Source organism: Ovis aries, chromosome 2, assembly GCF_016772045.2.
Source record: "Ovis aries strain OAR_USU_Benz2616 breed Rambouillet chromosome 2, ARS-UI_Ramb_v3.0, whole genome shotgun sequence".
Taxonomy (NCBI): Eukaryota; Metazoa; Chordata; class Mammalia; order Artiodactyla; family Bovidae; genus Ovis; species Ovis aries.
This window is the reverse complement of record NC_056055.1, coordinates 220,593,004-220,610,713: the sequence shown is the minus strand read 5'-3', so window position 1 is coordinate 220,610,713 and position 17,710 is coordinate 220,593,004. Positions and strand designations below refer to the sequence as shown.

Genomic DNA, 17,710 nt, shown 5'->3' with positions numbered 1-17,710 from the left:
CTTTTCCTATCCCACCTGTCTTACCCAAATGTCCCCCAACCCTCATATCTCCTTGCCCAACAATAAGAGACCACACTCATGCCAATTTGAGAGAGAAGCTCTATTTATACTGGTGGCAGAAGTGAGCAGGAGTTCAGTGGGGACTCTCTGGGCCATGCAGTGTTCTGTTGAGCGTCATAATACAGGGGATCAGATCTCCTTCCCCAGCCTTTGCCTGGGGAGACTTGAGGCTCGATTTGTCTTTCCCTTGGCTCTGGACTTTGAGGAAGCTAGGGGTGGAGGTTTGGGTTTTGGGTTTCTCCGCCCCCAAGCCCCACTCTGGATCTCTAGCTGCAATGTGCCTTTGAGCCAGAGTTGGTGGGAAAGGACTGTCCTAGATATGGGTATGGTGTTGAGCCTATAGCCAGAGGAAGGAAGGAATTCCAGTGTAGAGTCTGCAGAGGGAAACGACAGGAATGATGCCGGAGACTTGTGAAAACGAAGAAAGGGAAAGAAAGAAGGTGAAAAATTGGGTCCTACATTTGCTTGTCAGGAAGGACCAAGTCATTTTGTGCCTGAGACGGCAGAGTCCAAAGCTCGGGTTTTTACCACTGTTTGCTTTCTGGAGCATCCTTCCAGGTTTTTGTTTTTGTTTTTTGTTTTTTTTTTTCATTTTTCTCACCATCTACAGCCAGTGAATCCACTCCACCTGTGAAGTGGCTGCCTTAAGATTCAGCCTCCTCTAACACTTCCTGTGTGCAGATGTGCACGAAGATGGAAGCTGGGTGAAGGCTGAGGCCATCCTTGGAGAGCAGGTGTATGTGGCGGTAACCTGGGGGGTGGTTGGAGGGGTGGAGAGGACAGCATCAGGAAGAGCTGATCAGCATCAGGCCAGAGCTGGGGTGTGGGCCGGGAGAGGGAAGACCATCTCACCTTGCTGCATGCAGCTCCACGGCAGGGTGTACTGACCAATGAAATCGTTTCGGGATTTCCAGTCATAGTCTTTGACCACAAAACGCAGCAGGGCCAGTTCAGGTACCAGGATCCGAAAGCACAGTGTCTGCCCCCAGTATGGATTAAAACCTGAGCCAGGGAGGGTGAGTGAGGGAAGGGATGAAGGAACAGACATTGTTGACCGTGCTGGTGAGTTGTTTGCCCTGTGTTCTCTTGCTTCATTTTCAGAGTAGTCAGCACTTTACAGGTGAGGAAACTGAGTGGATAAGCAGTGTGCTTAGGTCACTGTAAGTGAGAGACCTGGCTTCAGACCCAAGTCCTCATCCTTTGTCCTGTCTGCACTGCTTCTCCTGGAGGGGGCACGAGGGGTGATGGACTGTGCTTAACAGAGACCTGCGCAGTGGGAAAGCCACAGCCATGCTCCTCCCACTTTCCCCTGCACTGCCCAGTGTCTCACCATTGTTCTCCACGTAGCTGGTCTCTTGCCGGGTTATGTCTGGGCGGACGCCAAAGATCTCCACTCTCACCAAGGGGTCCACAATGGACTGTTCTTTGGTGTTGTCCACTTTGGGGAGTTGCTGACCACTGATTACCTGCAACCAGGGCTCTGGAACCTCACTAGTTCCTGCTCAGCCCAGCCCCCCTCCAGCTCTCACACCCTGGGGGGAGGAGGAAGGCTGAGGGGAAGGGGAGACATAGGACCTTGCACTATACGCTTATGGTTTGCAAAACTAATTCTCATGGGTAATATATTTTCTTCTAGTACCTCACCTACAATTTATAGTGCATCCAAGTAAAAATTTAGTAGGGTCTGAAGGTGGGAAGGTTGTGACAGCAACCCTTCTATAGCACTTACTGTGCCCTGGGCACTGTTGTCAGCACTTCAGATTAACGAGGGGCTTCCCAGGTGGCTCAGTGGCCAAGAATCTGCCTGCCAGTGCAGGAGACTCGGGTTCAATCCCTGGGGAGATCTCCTGGAGTAGGAAATGGCAACCCACTCCAGTATTCTTGCCTGGGAAATTACATGGACAGAGGGGCATGGAGGGCCACAGTCCGTGGGGTCACAAAGAGTCGGACTGAGCACACACACACACACACACACACACACACACACACAGATTAATCTCAACAGTCCTGTACGTCAGGCAGTATTATTACCCCAGTTTTGCAGGTAAGGAGAATAAGGTTAAGTTTGCCAAACATTACATGACTAGTAAATGGGTTTGAACCTAGGCGATTGACTCCAAAGTCCATGCAGCCCCATGAGGAACTTTCCCTCTGTTACACTCCTGTCAGACCTAGCCGCCCCTGCCCCCGCAGGCTCTATTTCAGCTATCCCAGTTTCTTCCCAGTGGTTTTTCTTTCCATTATACCTGGATTATGAGGGTCTGGGCTTTGAAAGGGCTGATGGGCCTCTCAGGGTGGAAGGAACTCTGGGCATCGCGCAGGAAGTCTGGCTTCAGCACATAGCCACAGCCAGCGTTCTGGCGGAAGAGCCCATCACACAGGTCCATCTCCAGCCCGGCTGTCTGCATGTTCATAGCCACTGAGGGCCCCAGGAGAAAAATAGGAGAAGAGTCACCTTGGGGGCCAGACAGCCATCTTTCAGGGAAACCGGACTGAGAAGTTATTGGCTGTAAAAGGGCTGCTGGCAACACTGGAGATCGTCTTTCTCAGCCCGGCACTCCCCTTGAAGCACTCTCTAGCCCCACTACCACCCAGGGATGACTTCCCATCAATTGCCCTTGCACTCCCTCTTCCCTGTCCCTACCACTCTCTCACCCATCTGGCAGCCTGCATTCCAGAATTCCTGGGGGTTGTAGTTGGATGAATCCGTCCTCAGGCCACTGGGATATACTCTGCTTAACTGCCAGGTATTGTGCTGCACAAACTCATCGCCTGTAAAGAGGGTGTGGGTACCGAGATGGTAGTGGGTGGAGTGGACCCTCCTACTTCCTTGGTCCCAAGGGCCCCTGCCCACCTACTTCACTCCTCTCTCCAGCATCTCCTAAGGCTGTGACTGTCTCTGCTCCATGCAGACCATCTCCCCCAGCTGTCTTTCCCCTAGAGCCTTGAGTCCACTGTTCACCTCCTGTCCCCATACCTGGTCTGGGGGGTTCCTTAACTTGTGCGTCCCTCTGCTCCCTCATCCTCTTTCTTGGAACCCATCCTCCTGCCCATCAGACCTGACTTTACCCATCCCATTTCCATCCCTCCCTCTTGGTCCTGACCAGCCTCCTTGATGAGGCTCTTGGCCTTGGTTTCAGAGAAAGATGATGTTTCATAGAAGTGGTAGTGCTCCCTCGAGTGAGTGAAGCTGTAGAAGGTGACAGCCTTCAAGTAGACAACCAGGGCAGAGAGGGCTGGACACAAGATGGCCTTGGGTTTCTGGAAAAGGAGAGAGAGGATGATAGAGTTGAGCCATTAGCAATCCGAGAGGGAAGAAGCCAGTGGCCAAGATCTGAACTTCCCCACCCAACCTAAGGCTCTGCCCACTGCCTCCCTCCTGCCTCACCTGCTTGGGAAGGAGAAGAAGCCCAGGCTTGGAAATAGGAGCCTGGGCCATAATCTGACAACACAAAGGCCGACACAACAGCGGGCACATCACAACCTGAGGATGGGAATGGGAATAAAAGCCGTCTACGTATACTAAAGGGATCGGTTTCAGCCTCTGGGCTGAAAGGGTTACTGTGCAGGTAACAGGTCTTTAACCTAGTATTGCTAAACAGAGATGTCATCCTCACTACCTCTCACCTTTTAAAACAAATTAATTTTTTATCAAAATGTATATGAATCCAGATACATCAAGGTATGCAAATGGTCATGGAACTCACACCGGGAATGATGTCAGAGTCCCAGAGTAACATCTATAGATTTTTCTGAATTCCCATTTCCATCCCTGGGCATGGCAGCAGGTGAGACAACACAGCTCCAGAGAGAACGGGATGATAAGCTAGAAGTCATTCAGCTGAGCCAAGCAAGTGCACAAGAGAGAGAAATGCAGACTTCAAAGCAAGATCTTGATGGTCCCACCATTGGCACCCCTTCCCCAACCTTTCATGCTCCTCCTCTTTGGCTATTTCTGGTCCCTTTTCAGACTCACCTTTTCCAAGAAACTTTCTAGCAATAAACCCACTTTAGTTGAGGTCATAGCAGTCACTCTAGTAAGCCCTGCTGCTGCTGCTGCTAAGTCGCTTCAGTCGTGTCTGACTCTGTGCGACCCCATGGATGGCAGCTCACCAGGCTCCCCCCTCCCTGGAATTCTCCAGGCAAGAACACTGGAGTGGGTTGCCATTTCCTTCTCCAATGGAGGAAAGTGAAAAGTGAAAGTGAAGTCGCTCAGTCTTGTCTGACTCTTAGCAACCCCATGGACTGCAGCCTTCCAGGCTCCTCTGTCCATGGGATTTTCCAGGCAAGAGTACTGAAGTAGGTTGCCATTGCCTTCTCTAGTAAGCCCTACTTACCTAATATAACAATACACACACACATCAGTGGTTTTTGAAGTATCATTTAAAGAGACTGGGAAGTAGTACAAAGATGTCTCAGAAGTCACCTGGGAGACCCAGGAGAGAGCCAAAGAGGTACTTTAACCAGAATGACTCTGCATATATCTATTTTGTGTACTGAGCTTCCATATAGAATTTCATTAAAGATCTCACAGCACAAAGAAGTTGGAAAGCCACTGCCATATGTCTGTATATGACATCTATATGGTGATGCTGTGTATGGATTCTCATGCCTCTTGTCATTGGAGGCAAGGAGCATTTTGCTCCTTGGCTCTCCACCCTGCCTGGCTCCAGTCTCTTCACACATGGGGTCTTAGCTTGTAGTACTGACTGATCAAACACCAGAGCAGAAAGACCACCCTCCTGGCCTACCTTCTTTTTGTCCTCACTGCGAGGGCTCAGCTCCTGGGGCTCAGACTCCAGCTGGGCCTCCAAGTCCAGCTTAGCCTCCTGCTCCGCCTCCAGTTCAGCCTCTGGCTCTTCCTCCTCTTCCTCAAGCATTAGCTTCTTTCCCTTCACAAGAATCTTCCTCCGAAGGTCCTAGGGGACGAAAACAGAGAGGCCTATCTACCTGTCTGCTCTGGGCCCCTCCTGTGGGTCGTGCAGCTTCTATGCAGCTCTCATGGGACCACCTCAAAGGCAAAGGAAGCAAGTGAGTGGTTGGAAGTTCCCACAGAAAGGCTACTTGATACATAGAGCAGGGATTTCTTATGGTTAAGCCAACCTGTAACATCTCTAAGGAAAAAAATACATGTGAACCCCTACCTCACATTTGACACATAAAAATTCAAAATTTACATGTAAAGAACATTAGAGTATTAGAGGAAGATAGAGACTCTTTCTGAATAGCCTCAAGGTAGGAAAGCCTTTGAAAACTCAGAAGACATAAAAAAATGATTGGCAAAGGTGACTACATAAAGCTTGAAAACCTGTAAAGCAGAAGAGGCTATGAAGACGAAAGAAAAAATAGACTGCTAGGGGAGTTTCCTGGTGGTCGAGTGGTTAGGACTCCACACGGCTGTGTCCTGGGTTCAGTCCCTGGTTATGAACTGGGTCATGCAATTTGTGCAGCGTGGCCACCCCGCCCCCCACCCCCCGAATAGACTGCAAAAAAGTATTTTTAAAGCATTAATATCTTTAACATTTTTAAAGTTATATATCAATAAAAATTATAAACTCATATAAAAAAGTTTGTAAATAATATCAGTTAATTTGAAAGAATAAAACAGACCTTTGTTTTTTAAAAACTTGACTTTTTTTTTCATGTTTGCCATTACGAATCATCTCACTACTGGAGTTAATTGTAGTCATCCCCTTACACCCTTCAGTTGGAGTGAAATTTTTTTTTTTTTTCTGCACCCCCCACCCCGAGGGCAACTTGACAATGATAACCAAAAATGTCAACATGCAGTTTTCAGCCCAGCAATTTTTTTTCTAGGAATCCATTTCAAAGAAAGAGTAAATGAGCAAACCTCTATGTACAAATGAAAAATTATAAACAACCTAAATGTTTACCATTTTCCGGTTATTTTTACCACCTACTGGTTGAGTAAATTATGGTCAGTAACATAAAGTACAATACTATGGAACTGTTAAAAAAGAAAATATATATGAAAAAATATTTGTGATATATATAAAAGGGATAGAAAGGATGATCCCATTCACATTTTTTAAAAATGTGACCATATTTACATATATATGTCTATATAAGTGTGTAAAAAATCTATAATATTGGCAGCTGTTATTGGAGAGGTTGAGATTATGGTGGGGGAATCTCCCTTTATATTTGTAGAGCCTGTAATAATGAACTATCAGGAAAAAAAAATGAAGATCTTCCATTGAAAAAATAAATATAAAGTAAACAAATGGTTTTAAATTTAGAAAGCTATATCTGGCATTTTATGTTGAATTAGATTTTTTTAATTTCTTTTGGCCATGCCACTCAGCTTGCAGGATCTCAGTTCCTGGAGCAGGGATTGGCAGTGAAAGCTTGGAATCATAACCACTAGACCACATGGGAACACCCAGAATTCAATTTTTTAAAAATTAAAGTTGTCTCTGAGAATATTAAAGAGTAAGATGGTCCATCTGAGGATGAGAAGAAGGGAACAGATGGGCCTAGAAGGAAGAGCCAAGGCCGGTAGGGAAGCCTGGGCTGGAAGGGCAGGGTCCCTACCTCAGGGGAGGGCAGCTGAGTAGGAGGCTGCCCATCCACGGCTGTCATCAGTAGCTGATCCCCCAGGATCTCCGTCAGATGGCGCACTATGATTTCCTGCTGCTCCCAGCTGCAATGGTTCTCCAGCGACAAGATGACTGGATAGTCTGACGTCTGGTCAGGAGGGGAAGGCACGCTGGAGCCAGAGTTCTGAGGCCTATAACCTTCTTGCTTCTCCAGCTCCACCCCCACCCACCACCCCACCACCCCACCCCCTGCCAATTATTCAACTGAGTACCCTGATTGCCAAAAGTCCTCTGACGCCATGCCAGGCCTCCAGGAGATCTGCCTGGGTCTAGGCACCCCACATCTAAAAGTCACTCTTGGGACCCCAAATCTCAGATCTGTGCCAGGTCTGACCCAGGTCCTTCTGGGACTTTTGAGTTTTCAGGCTTAGAGTGGGAAAGCCAAGCCAGTGCCCCAGTCATGTTCACGTTACGCTTTCAGACTTTCATCCCCAGATAGCTATTTTCTACCAGCTCTGCCCACCAGTTTGTCTGTTTCCTCCTCCGCCCTCTCCCAGGTGGGTGACAAAAGTTTTTAGAAGTAATCATTACAGTTAGCAATTACTTCTATGACTACTACTTAACTAGTAACACATCCAACACTTATTCATGATAATCCCTTAATGTTTGCCTGATGCTTCACAATTAAAATCTCTTTTATGTATATGTCATTTGACATCACCTAGGTCAGGAAGATCCCCTGGCGAAGGGAATGGATACCCACTCTAGTGTTCTTGCCTGGAGAAACTATAGATAAAGGAGCCTGTTGGGCTACAGTCCATGGGGTCACAAAGAGTTGGGCTCAACTGAGTGACTAATACTTTTACTTTCCCCTGCATCCCTCCCCAACCCCAGACCCAGAGTCTCTTCCTTCAGATCCTCTTGCTAATCACCAGTATTTCCATCCTGAGGCTCCCACCTGGAAGGCATACTGTCCTATAGCGGCCACAACATCTTTGAATGGGATGCGGGAGGTCAGGGTGTGTCCGTGGTAAACAATAGGTTCCCCGCTTGGTCCATCCCATATATCCACCTCCACACAGCGGCACCCCCGCTTCAGGGCCCTGCAAGAACCCCACCCCCAGGGACAGGAGGGGTCAAGGTGTGATCTTTCACCTAGGGACCCTCTTCCCTCTCTGGAGAAAACAGTGCTCACCGGCACTCACCCATCAAGACTGTCAATTTACATCTCCATGGATCCTTCTCCGTCTGCTGGGACACACCTGCAGCTCACACTGATCTCCACCCCGCCCTACTCAACAATCCGCCCTTAGGGAGCCATCACAGAATGCCTTCTGGTGTTCTGCTTGTATATCTTTATATGACACACTCTCGGTAAATTTACATTTTACTTCCTTACTAGGCTTCCTAGGGAAGTTGGACTTGAAGCGACTAGTTCATCTGCTGGCATTAAAAGATGCCTTGACTATTTGATCTAATGCATGGTTAATCACAATAAAAGCATGTACCATTTATTACCTATTGACACATAAATTACCTTATTGAATTCTCACAACAAGCCAGACAGAATAGACAGAATAGTAATCATCTCTGTGTCTCAGATAGGGAAGCTGAGGCAGAGAGAGGTTAAGTATTTGACCTCAGAGTACCAAGTGAGGGAGCTAGCAGTTCATCTCAAATGGTCTGACTCCAGAACCTCTGTTTTTAAATCCTCTTCCCTACTGCCTCCCATTTAACATTGAGTTTATTTATTTGTTCAGAATAAATCTGTCAGGACCTCTGGTGCCAAGGTAATTTCATGTCCTATGAAAGAGAAGCTCTGTTTACCCACAGGGTTTCCACAGCACTCTCCTGCCAGTCTTCAATATCTCTTCCAAGTCTCTCAGGGACCCAGGAATCCTCAGCTCAAATCCCCCCATAACAGCGTTTCAGTTCCTGCAGTCTGCTAACAATTCCCCTCCAACTTCCCACAGACCTTCCCATCTCATGAACTGGACCCCTTCACCCCCAGCCCCACAGCACCGTATGTATCCCTCCACGCTGCTCTGGCCGCAAAGCTGGTCCCCCACCAGGTAGGTGTTGTGGGAGGAGTTGATGTAGTAGTGGTTCAGGGGTTGAGTCATGTCCTGGTAGAGGGAGTGGCAGGTTGGATTGAAGATGTCTCCGTCCTTCGAGCAGAGGTAGCCGAGGAAGCCGTCCAAGCTTAGCACATGCCGCAATTTGCCTGCGGTGTGGAGTGGCTAGAGTGAGAAGCTCTCAGTGGTAGTGCTCAGAGCACCCCACCCCTCTCCAGGGCCCGGCCTTTCAAATGGTGTCCACTCCCAGCCTCCAGACCCCAAAATTGCCCTCTCCAGCCCGTCATTTCAAGCATCCCCATCCTCAGAGAACCGTAAAGATACAAAGGGAATTATTAAGATCATGCTAGTCCAGTGCTGCCCAACAGAACTTTCTACAGTGATGGAAATGTTCTCTGGTCTGCACAGCCCAGTACGATAGCCTCTAAATAAATAAAGCTACCGAGCATTTGAAATGTTGCTGTGTGACTGCAGAACTAAATTACAGTTTTGTATTCACAGGAGATTGGCTCCAGGACTTCCCCCTTCCCCATAGCAGATACCAAAATCTATGGACGCTCAAGTGCCTAACACAGAATCGCATGGTACAGTCGACCCTCTGTATCCATGATGTGGCACCTGTAGATACAGAGAGCCGACTGTAATTTAAATTTAAATAGTCACATGGAGCTCAGGGTTACCATGAAGGACAGCACAGTATTTAGTCCAAAGGACTAATTTCATAGATGGGGCAACCGAGGCTCAGAGAGGATCAAAGTCAAAGACTTGTTAGTGACAAGACCAAGGTGCATGCATGCATGCCAAGTCACTCACGTCTGAAGACTCTTTGCGACCCTATGGGCTATAGCCTGCCAGGCTCCTCTGTTCTTGAGATTCTTCAGGCAAGAATACTGGAGAGGGTTGCCAAGCCCTCCTCCAGGAGATCTTCCCAACCCAGGGATCAAACCTATGTCTCTTACATTTCCTATATTGGCACAGGCGTTCTTCAGCACTAGCACCAGCTGGGAAGCCCCAAGACCAAGGTACCTGCGTGTTATGCCCTGGGCTGTGTAGCTACTGCCTACTATGGCCTGAGGGTTTCTTGAGCATTGCTCTCTGTCAAGGACATAACATGCAGCATCTCCCTTAATGCTCTCACCAACACAATCAGGTGGACATAACATAATCTGCCCTGAAAGTTTAGGTAACATACCCAGGGTCACATCTGTGGTTGTTGTTCAGTTGCTAAGTCATGTCTGACTCTGCAACCCTGCAGCATGCCAGGCTTCCCTGTCCTTCACTATCTGCCAGAGTTTGCTCAAACTCATGTCCATTGAGTCAGTGATGCCATCCAACCATCTCATCTTCTGTTGTCCCCTTCTCCTCCTGCCTTTAATCTTTCCCAGCATCAGGGTCTTTTCTAATGAGTCAGCTCTTCATATCAGGTGGTCAAAGTATTGAAATTTCAGCATCAGTCCTTTCAGTAAATATTCAGGGTTGATTTCCTTTAGGATTGACTGGTTAGATCTTCTTGCTGTCCAAGGGACTTTCAAGAGGCTTCTCCAGCACTGCAACTTGAAAGCATCAATTTCAAGGTGTTCAGCCTTCGTTATGGTCCAACTCACACAGCCGTACACGACTACTGGAAAAACCATAGGTTTGACTATACGGACCTTTGATGTCAGCAGAGAGTGTCTGCTCTTTAATATGCTGTCTAGGTTTGTCACAGCTTTCCTTCCAAGGAGCAAGAGTCTTTTAATTTCATGGCTGCAGTCACTATCAGGTGGTGCTAGTGGTAATGATCCTGCCTGCCAGTGTAGGAGACATAAGAGACCCTGGTTTGATCCCTGGGTCAAGATGATCCCCTGGAGAAGGAAATGGCAACCCACTCCAGTATTCTTGCCTGGAGAGTTCCATGCACAGAGGAGTCTGGCAGGCTACAGTCCATAGGGTTGCACAGAATTATACATGACTGAAATGATTTAACACGCACACAGTCACTGTCTGCAGTGATTTTGGAGCCCAAGGAAATAAAATTTGTCATTGTTTCCACTTTTCCCCCTCTATTCGCACAAAGTGATGGGACCAGATGCCATGATCTTCGTTTTTTGAATGTTGAGTTTTAAGCCAGCTTTTTCACTCTCCTCTTTCACCTTCATCAAGAGGCTGTTTTGTTCCTCTTCACTTTCTGCCATTAGAGTGGTATCATTTGCATATTTGAGGTTGCTAATATTTCTCCTGGCAATCTTGACTCCAGCTTGTGATTCATCCAGCCTCACATTTCAGGTAAGATACTCTGCATATAAGTTAAATAAGCAGGGTGACAACATATAGCCTAGACATACTCCTTTCCCAATTCTGAAGCAGTCCCTTGTTCCATGTACAGTTCTAACTGTTGCTCTTTGTCCTGCATACTGGTTTCTTAGGAGACAGGTAAGGTGGTCTGGTATTCCCATCTCTTGAAGAATTTCCCACAGTTCATTGTGATCCACATGTCAAAGACTTTGGCGTAATCAATGAAGCAGAAGTAGATGTTTTTCTGGAATTCCCTTACTGCTTTTTCTATGATCCAACGAATGTTGGCAATTTGATCTCTGGTTCCTCCGCCTTTTTTAAACCCAGCTTGTATATCTAGAAGTTCTCAGTTTGTGTATTACTGGAAGCCTGGTTTGAAGGATTTTGAGCATTAAAAACTTGCTAACATATGAAATGAGTGCAATTGTGTGGTAGTTTGAACATTCTTTGGCATTGCCCTTCTTTGGGGTTGGAATGAAAACTGACCTTTTCCAGTCCTGTGGCCACTGCTGAGTTTTCAAATTTGCTGATATATTGAGTGGAGCACTTTCACAGCATCATCTTTTGGGATTTTAAATAGCTCGGCTGGAATTCCATCATCTCCACTATCTTTATTCATAGTAATGCTTCCTAAGGTCCACTTGACTTCACTCTCCAGGATGTCTTGCTCTAGGTGAGTGACCACACCATCATGACCATCGAGATCATTAAAACCTTTTGTGCAGTTCTTGTGAGTATTCTTGCCACCTCTTCTTAATGTCCTCTGCTTCTGTTAGGTCTTCACTGTTTCTGTCCTTTATTGTGCCCATTCTTACATGAAATGTTCCCTTGATATCTCCAATTTTCTTAAAGAGATCTTTAGTCTTTTTTATTCTGTTGTTTTCCTCCACTTCTTTGCACTGTTCTCTTAAGGTTTTCATATCTCTTCTTGCTATTTTCTGAAACTCTGCATTCAGTTGGGTATCTTTCCCTTTCTCCCTTGCCTTTTGCTTCTCTTCTTTTCTCAGCTATTTGTAAAGCCTCCTCAGACAACAACTTTGCCTTCTTGCACTTCTTTTTCTTTGGGATGGTTTTGGTCACCACCGCCTGTATAATATTATGTCACATAACTAATAACTAATAAGTGAAGGAGCTGGGATTTGAACCCAGGGAGTCAGATGTCAGAGTCTGCCTTACACTGCTGGACTGTGAAGTCTCACTGAGGATAACTTTGCTACAGGGGAGGCAGAATAGCTTGACTCTCATGCCCAGCTTCCTCATTCCAGGTGTGACAAGGCCTGGCGATGATGGAAAATGGCAAGAAGTTGGGCACAAAGTTTCATTCTTTCTATATTTTGGCCGTGACTTGAGACATGCAGGATGCTAGTTCCCCGATCAGGGATCCAATCCATGCCCCCTTCAGTGGAAGCTCGAAGTCTTAACCACTGGACTGCCAGAGAAATCCCACGAAGTTTCATTCTTGACTGTAATGACTCAAATTGCAAATTGCTAAAATCTATAGCTACCAGGTACTTTTCATGGGCTTTATTTCATTTGATCACCAGTTATTTTACAAATGAGAAAACTGAGCCTCCAATAGGTTAAGCGACTCAGTACTCCATAAGAAGCAGAGTGGGGACTTGAGCCCCTGTCTCCTGACTGATACCACAGTTTGCAGCCACGGTGTTATTGTATCTGATAGTCAAGTGAAAAGGGAAGGAACTCCAAGCGGGGTGGATAGAATAAATGTGGGGCTTCCCAGGTGGCTCAATGGTAAAGAATCTGCCTGCCAGTGCAGGAAACCCAAGAGACAAGGATTCAGTCCCTGGGTTGGGAAGGTCCCCTGGAGTAGGAAATGACAACCTACTCCAGTATTCTTGCCTGGAAAATTCCATGGACAGAGGAGTCTGGTGGGCTACAGTCCATGGGCCACAAAGAGTTGGACAGAACTGAGTGACTGAGCATGCACACAGGCAGAATAAATGTAATGATGTGTGCTGGATTCTGCATTGGAAATAGAGGATCTTGTCTTAACTCTTCAACTTTCTCTTCTGTTTAGTTTTCTGAAAAGATTGCTTCACAGCCCTTTTCTTCTCTGAGCACCCACATAAATCTGGAATCAGTGATTTCCAACACTTTGTTTGGCTCCACGGTCCATAAGGGTAGTGTTCTTGTCTGACCTACTACCGTATCTCTGTTGCCTATCATTGGTCCTGGCACATTACAGATACTCAGTGAGCATTCGCTGAAGTAGTGAATGAATGAATAAAAGGGAATGGGAGTTGAGACCTAAGAAACCTGGGTCACCTGTCCAGCTCACATTCCTCTCGTGTCTTATCCTCATTCTCAAGAGAGGCACCAGGTAAGAGTCAATGATCTGGCTTTGAATTCCAATTCCTCCTTTCATTAGCTGTTGACTTTGAGCAAATCATTTAATTTTTCTAAATCTCAGTTTTCCTCTTCTGTACAACTGAGTTGATAATAGAAATCCACTTCCATGGATTGTTGGAAAGATTAGAAGAGAAAAGGCATGTAGAGATATCATCAGCACATTATGGGATGCTTAGCAAAGGCCCAATAAAGATTATTGCTTTTGATTTACAAGGATGTAATGAGTACTAAGGGCTTCCCTCAGATGGTAAAGAATCTGCCTGCAGTGCAGGAGACCTGGGGTTCAATCCCTGAGTTGGGAAGATCTCCTGGAGAAGGGAATGCCTACCCACTCCTGTATTCTTGCCTGGGAAATCCCATGGACAGAGGAGCCTGGTGGGCTACAGTCCATGGGTTCGCAAAGAGTTGGACACGACTGAGCATCTAACACACGCACATACTCACACACACACACTCACACACACACACTCACACACACACACTCACACACACACAAAAGATTAAATAAAGTAAGAGCTATAAAGTGAAGTAAAGTGAAAGTCTCTCAGTTGTGTCAGACTCTTTGCGACCCCATGGACTATATATATAGTCCATGTAATTCTCCAGGCCAGAATACTGGAGTGGGTAGCCTTTCCTTTCTCCAGGGGATCTTCCCAACCCAGGGATTGAACCTAGGTCTCCCGCATTGCAGGTGGATTCTTTACCAGCTGAGCCACAGGGGAAGCCCAAGAATATTGGACTGGATAGCCTATCCTTTCCCCAGTGGATCTTCCCAATGCAGGAATCAAACTGGGGTCTCCTGCATTGCAAAGGGATTCTTTACCAACTGAGCTATCAGGGAAGCCCTCTTTTTATTAATAATGTAAGTTTTTCGTGCTCTGCAGGGAACGAAGGGCAGGAATGTGTCTACTAAAGGGGCAAGGAGAAGGTTTGAGGGCAGAGAGGGCATATTTTAACTGCTTGTTAACAGCTAAATGATTGTCTACCTCATCATCCCCCTCAGCCAGGGACTGACTAGTTGCCCAGCTCAGGGACTTAGGACTCAAAAACCACCTGGGGAACTTGGAAAAAGTCCAGGAAAGGGCAGAGAGCCAGCACTTGAAGAGACAGCAAACAGGAACCATGAAGGGAACTAAAGGGAAAGGAATCATATGCACTACAGAAGAAGCCAAAAATAAGAGGAGCAGGATTGTGTTTCCACTGAGGACAAAGGTTGATATCAGGAAGAACAGTGTGAAAGTAAAGGATGAGAAATATGAGCGTGGTGGAGGAAAGGGGACTTATGGAATGTTCTTCCTCCTAAGAGATAACAGCACTACAGAGGAGACTCCTGTCTTATGTGGGCAGGAAATGGCTTTCTCCTTTTGGAGGAGTGATTGAATAAGATGAAGATGATTGAGAAGGGGGTCTGGGTAGGACTGAATTTTCCCTTAGTTAGGCAGAAGGCTAGTAGTCTCTTGGTCCCCCTATCAGGCCCCCATGTATGGTGCCTCACCACCTTAGTCCTCTTACCACTTTCTGAAGGCTCATAGCGGTCGATGAGTTCCAGAGCAAGATCAGAAGCCCGTTCTCCTTCCTTCTGCTCCTCTTGGAGGAAATCCACAAATTCCAACAGGGTCAGTTTCTGCCCATCAGATGAAAACTTTTCAAACAGTTCCTGCACCTCTGGACGCTGAGTCAACGACTTATAGAACTCTACAAATTCTTCTCCCTCCAGAGTCCCAGACTGGGATGTGTCTGCTGTCTGCAGAAGAGGGTTTAGAGGAGAGTAAAAAACCCTTTAATGGCAGATGTTGCAGTTTTGACTTTCCTTGTAAGGGTCATATTATTGATGGAGCCAGGCAGGCTTCCACAGAACTCCTGACTACTGTTCATAGGAGAAGCCACTACAGGGAGTAAAAAGCAAAATTTCAGCCATACCATTTGCTACTGGAGAAAAATTTCAACTAGAAAGAATTAAATGTCCCTAAAAGATCAGAAGATCTCTTTTTCTATTTACTCACATGCCAGTTGGAGTTTTCCACTGTACTAGGCACTTGTGAAATCCTGGCCAAGGACAGAGAGGTCCCTGAGGTCTGATGTAATAACATGTTGTTATTTACCTTTCATAAGATTATGAGTCATCTTTCCAACAAGACTGAAGGGTAAGAACCATGTCCTACCCACACTTCCCAATGAACCTGGTGTAGTAGGAGAGATTCAACAGCTGTGTGTTGCTGGAGAGGGTTGGAGGACTTCTGACTAAGGGAGAATGTGGTCTTGATTGGCTTCTGCTAACCTTTCCCCAGAAGACTCACCTGGAAAAGCTGAAAGGCATGTTCCTGGTCCATTTCCACATTCATCAGGTGCAGTAGCCGTTGGACCTCTCCGAAACTCATCCGGCCATCCTGGTTTTTGTCTCCACGCTGGAACCAATCACTCAGCCATCCAGGTCTGAGTCAAGGCAAAAGCACTGAGTGTGTGTGTGTGTGTGCAGATGTGCGTGCACATTCATCCATTGACATCTGCTGCTCTGTCTTTGCTGCCAGTCCCCTCCCCAAAGCCAATTCATTTTCCACATTAGCTTCTGGAATAATCTCCCCAGAGCACCAATCTATCTTGCCCCTGCATGGCTCAGGTGACTTTGGGGACCTCCCTGTTGCCTGCAGAAAGAAGCCCAACTTCCCTAACATAGAAATTAAGATCTCCTTCACCCCAGTGATCTGGCCCCAAACCAGCCTTTTCAACACAGAAATGACTACCTTGTACCTCAGACAGATTCAGCAAGCCCCTGCTTGGTATGTCCCAGCTCTTCAGCTTCCCACCTCTGGGCCTTTTTTCCTGATGTTTCCTCAGACACAAGTGCCTTCCCTTCCTCTTCCCTTCAGTTCAAATTCTACTCATTTTCAAGGCTCAGCTCAAATGCTACTTCCTCCTGAAGCTTTCTCATGACCATCTCAGCTAAAAATAAGTATTTCTCCTTCCTTTGAACACCCATATATCAGCTAAGTACTGTAATGCTGGTAAATTAAATTATTTACACAATTCTATTTTCTCTGCTGACTAAAACAATATCTGAGCCTCATTAATCCTTGTATCCCTAAAGCCTGGCATTCTGCTTAATAGATGGTGAATAAATGAATGGACCAGCATAGAAGGTGAATACAGTCTAGGAAACGTGAAGTGAGTTGATCCCACTAAAGCCCTCTAAGGAGTTGCTCCCCATCCCTGTGGGAGTTAATGCCACTGGGATCTTCTGTTCAGCTCTCAGGATCAGCACCTAGTTTGCCTCTCACGGTCCCTTTACCCAATCCTGGGGGCCATGATTCCTCTCCAAACTCTGTTTGACTCTGCCTGTGCCATCCCAGGCCTTCATTCTTTCCTTAGTATCTCAGCCTCACATCAGCCCAAGCTGTCCCTGGCCACCCCATCTGGACTCTCAGGCCCCTCTATCCCTGTGCCCCCTCCTACTTGTCCCTAGCCCTTCAGAATTTGGCTCCTTCAGTGACCCCTGGATCCCACTCTGACTCCATCCTGCTGATACTGGTCCAGCCTCTCCTGTTGGTCCATGTTGGTGACAAAGCCCACCAATAGCTGGAGCCCGTGCATCCAGGTCTGGGCTTCCTGGACACTGTTGGCCACCAGGTCCAGGTTGGAGCGGCGGCCGTGGAAGACGATGGTGAAGCCCTGCTCCAGGGGGAATTCCTCTGCCAGGTTGCGCAGCAACTCAGACTCGTGGCCCTCACGTACTGTGTCCACGTCAGAGATTGAGACTGCCGGGGAAGAAGTGGGTGGGGGGCCCTGAGCAAAGGGTCCAACAAATCATAGCAGCTGAGAGCCAAGGACCAGTACTCCCCATTCTTCTCTCTGAAACCACAGGAAGAGGGACCCCAGCCTCCACAGACTAAAACTCCCAAAGCCTTAGTACAGGGAGATGCAGATTCTTGGAATTCAGTTGCCGCATGAGTCGTTGTTTTCATAGCAGCATGACAAGGGGCCTGTGCTGCAAATGGCAAGACCTGGCTTCCAGCCACCAACTGGCAGTGTGACAAGGACGAAAATGACATAGCCCCTCAGTGTCCTAATCTTAAACAAGGAATGGTCCCTTCCATGGCCAGTCCACATGGTAATCAATTACAGGAGGACTGGTGGGGCTGACAAGTGGAAGCGCACTTGCAGGATAGAAGCAGTCACACCAAAGCATGACGTGCCCAAATTCAGTTCTCTCATTCCAGGTTTGAGGGCTTCCTCTTTTCAGATGTCTGGGAGGGAGCCAGAGAAATCCTTCCCCCCACTTCTTCACCTGGGGCTGGTGTGGATCGTAAGCTTTGGTTATGTCTCTAAAGTAGATTCTCTTAAGTGAGTCCTGTGATCACATTTTTAGAGGGATCA

At 47.1% G+C, this 17,710-nt stretch overlaps 1 protein-coding gene across 6 annotated transcripts in view; it reads right to left on the bottom strand.

The window, feature by feature from the left end:
* Positions 1–85: 85 nt before the first annotated feature.
* PLCD4 (phospholipase C delta 4) overlaps positions 86–17,710 on the bottom strand; it is a 29,040-nt gene continuing 11,415 nt past the window's right edge. The window contains exons 4-16 of one of the 6 annotated variants that reach the window (XM_012146199.4): positions 16,863–17,091; positions 15,637–15,766; positions 14,852–15,083; positions 8,643–8,844; positions 7,579–7,723; positions 6,616–6,768; positions 4,812–4,979; positions 3,165–3,321; positions 2,716–2,832; positions 2,307–2,479; positions 1,391–1,526; positions 913–1,062; positions 86–811 (exon numbers count right to left, since the gene is read on the bottom strand). In XM_012146199.4, coding sequence (XP_012001589.2) covers positions 705–811; positions 913–1,062; positions 1,391–1,526; positions 2,307–2,479; positions 2,716–2,832; positions 3,165–3,321; positions 4,812–4,979; positions 6,616–6,768; positions 7,579–7,723; positions 8,643–8,844; positions 14,852–15,083; positions 15,637–15,766; positions 16,863–17,091 — 2,099 coding nt within the window. In that variant the 3' untranslated portion in view covers positions 86–704. Of the gene's footprint in view, positions 812–912; positions 1,063–1,390; positions 1,611–2,306; positions 2,480–2,715; positions 2,833–3,164; positions 3,322–4,811; positions 4,980–6,615; positions 6,769–7,578; positions 7,724–8,642; positions 8,845–14,851; positions 15,084–15,636; positions 15,773–16,080; positions 16,833–16,862; positions 17,092–17,710 lie in introns of those variants that run through there. The other 5 variants (XM_042244248.2, XM_042244247.2, XM_060411308.1 and 2 more) reach the window with 5 other exon arrangements.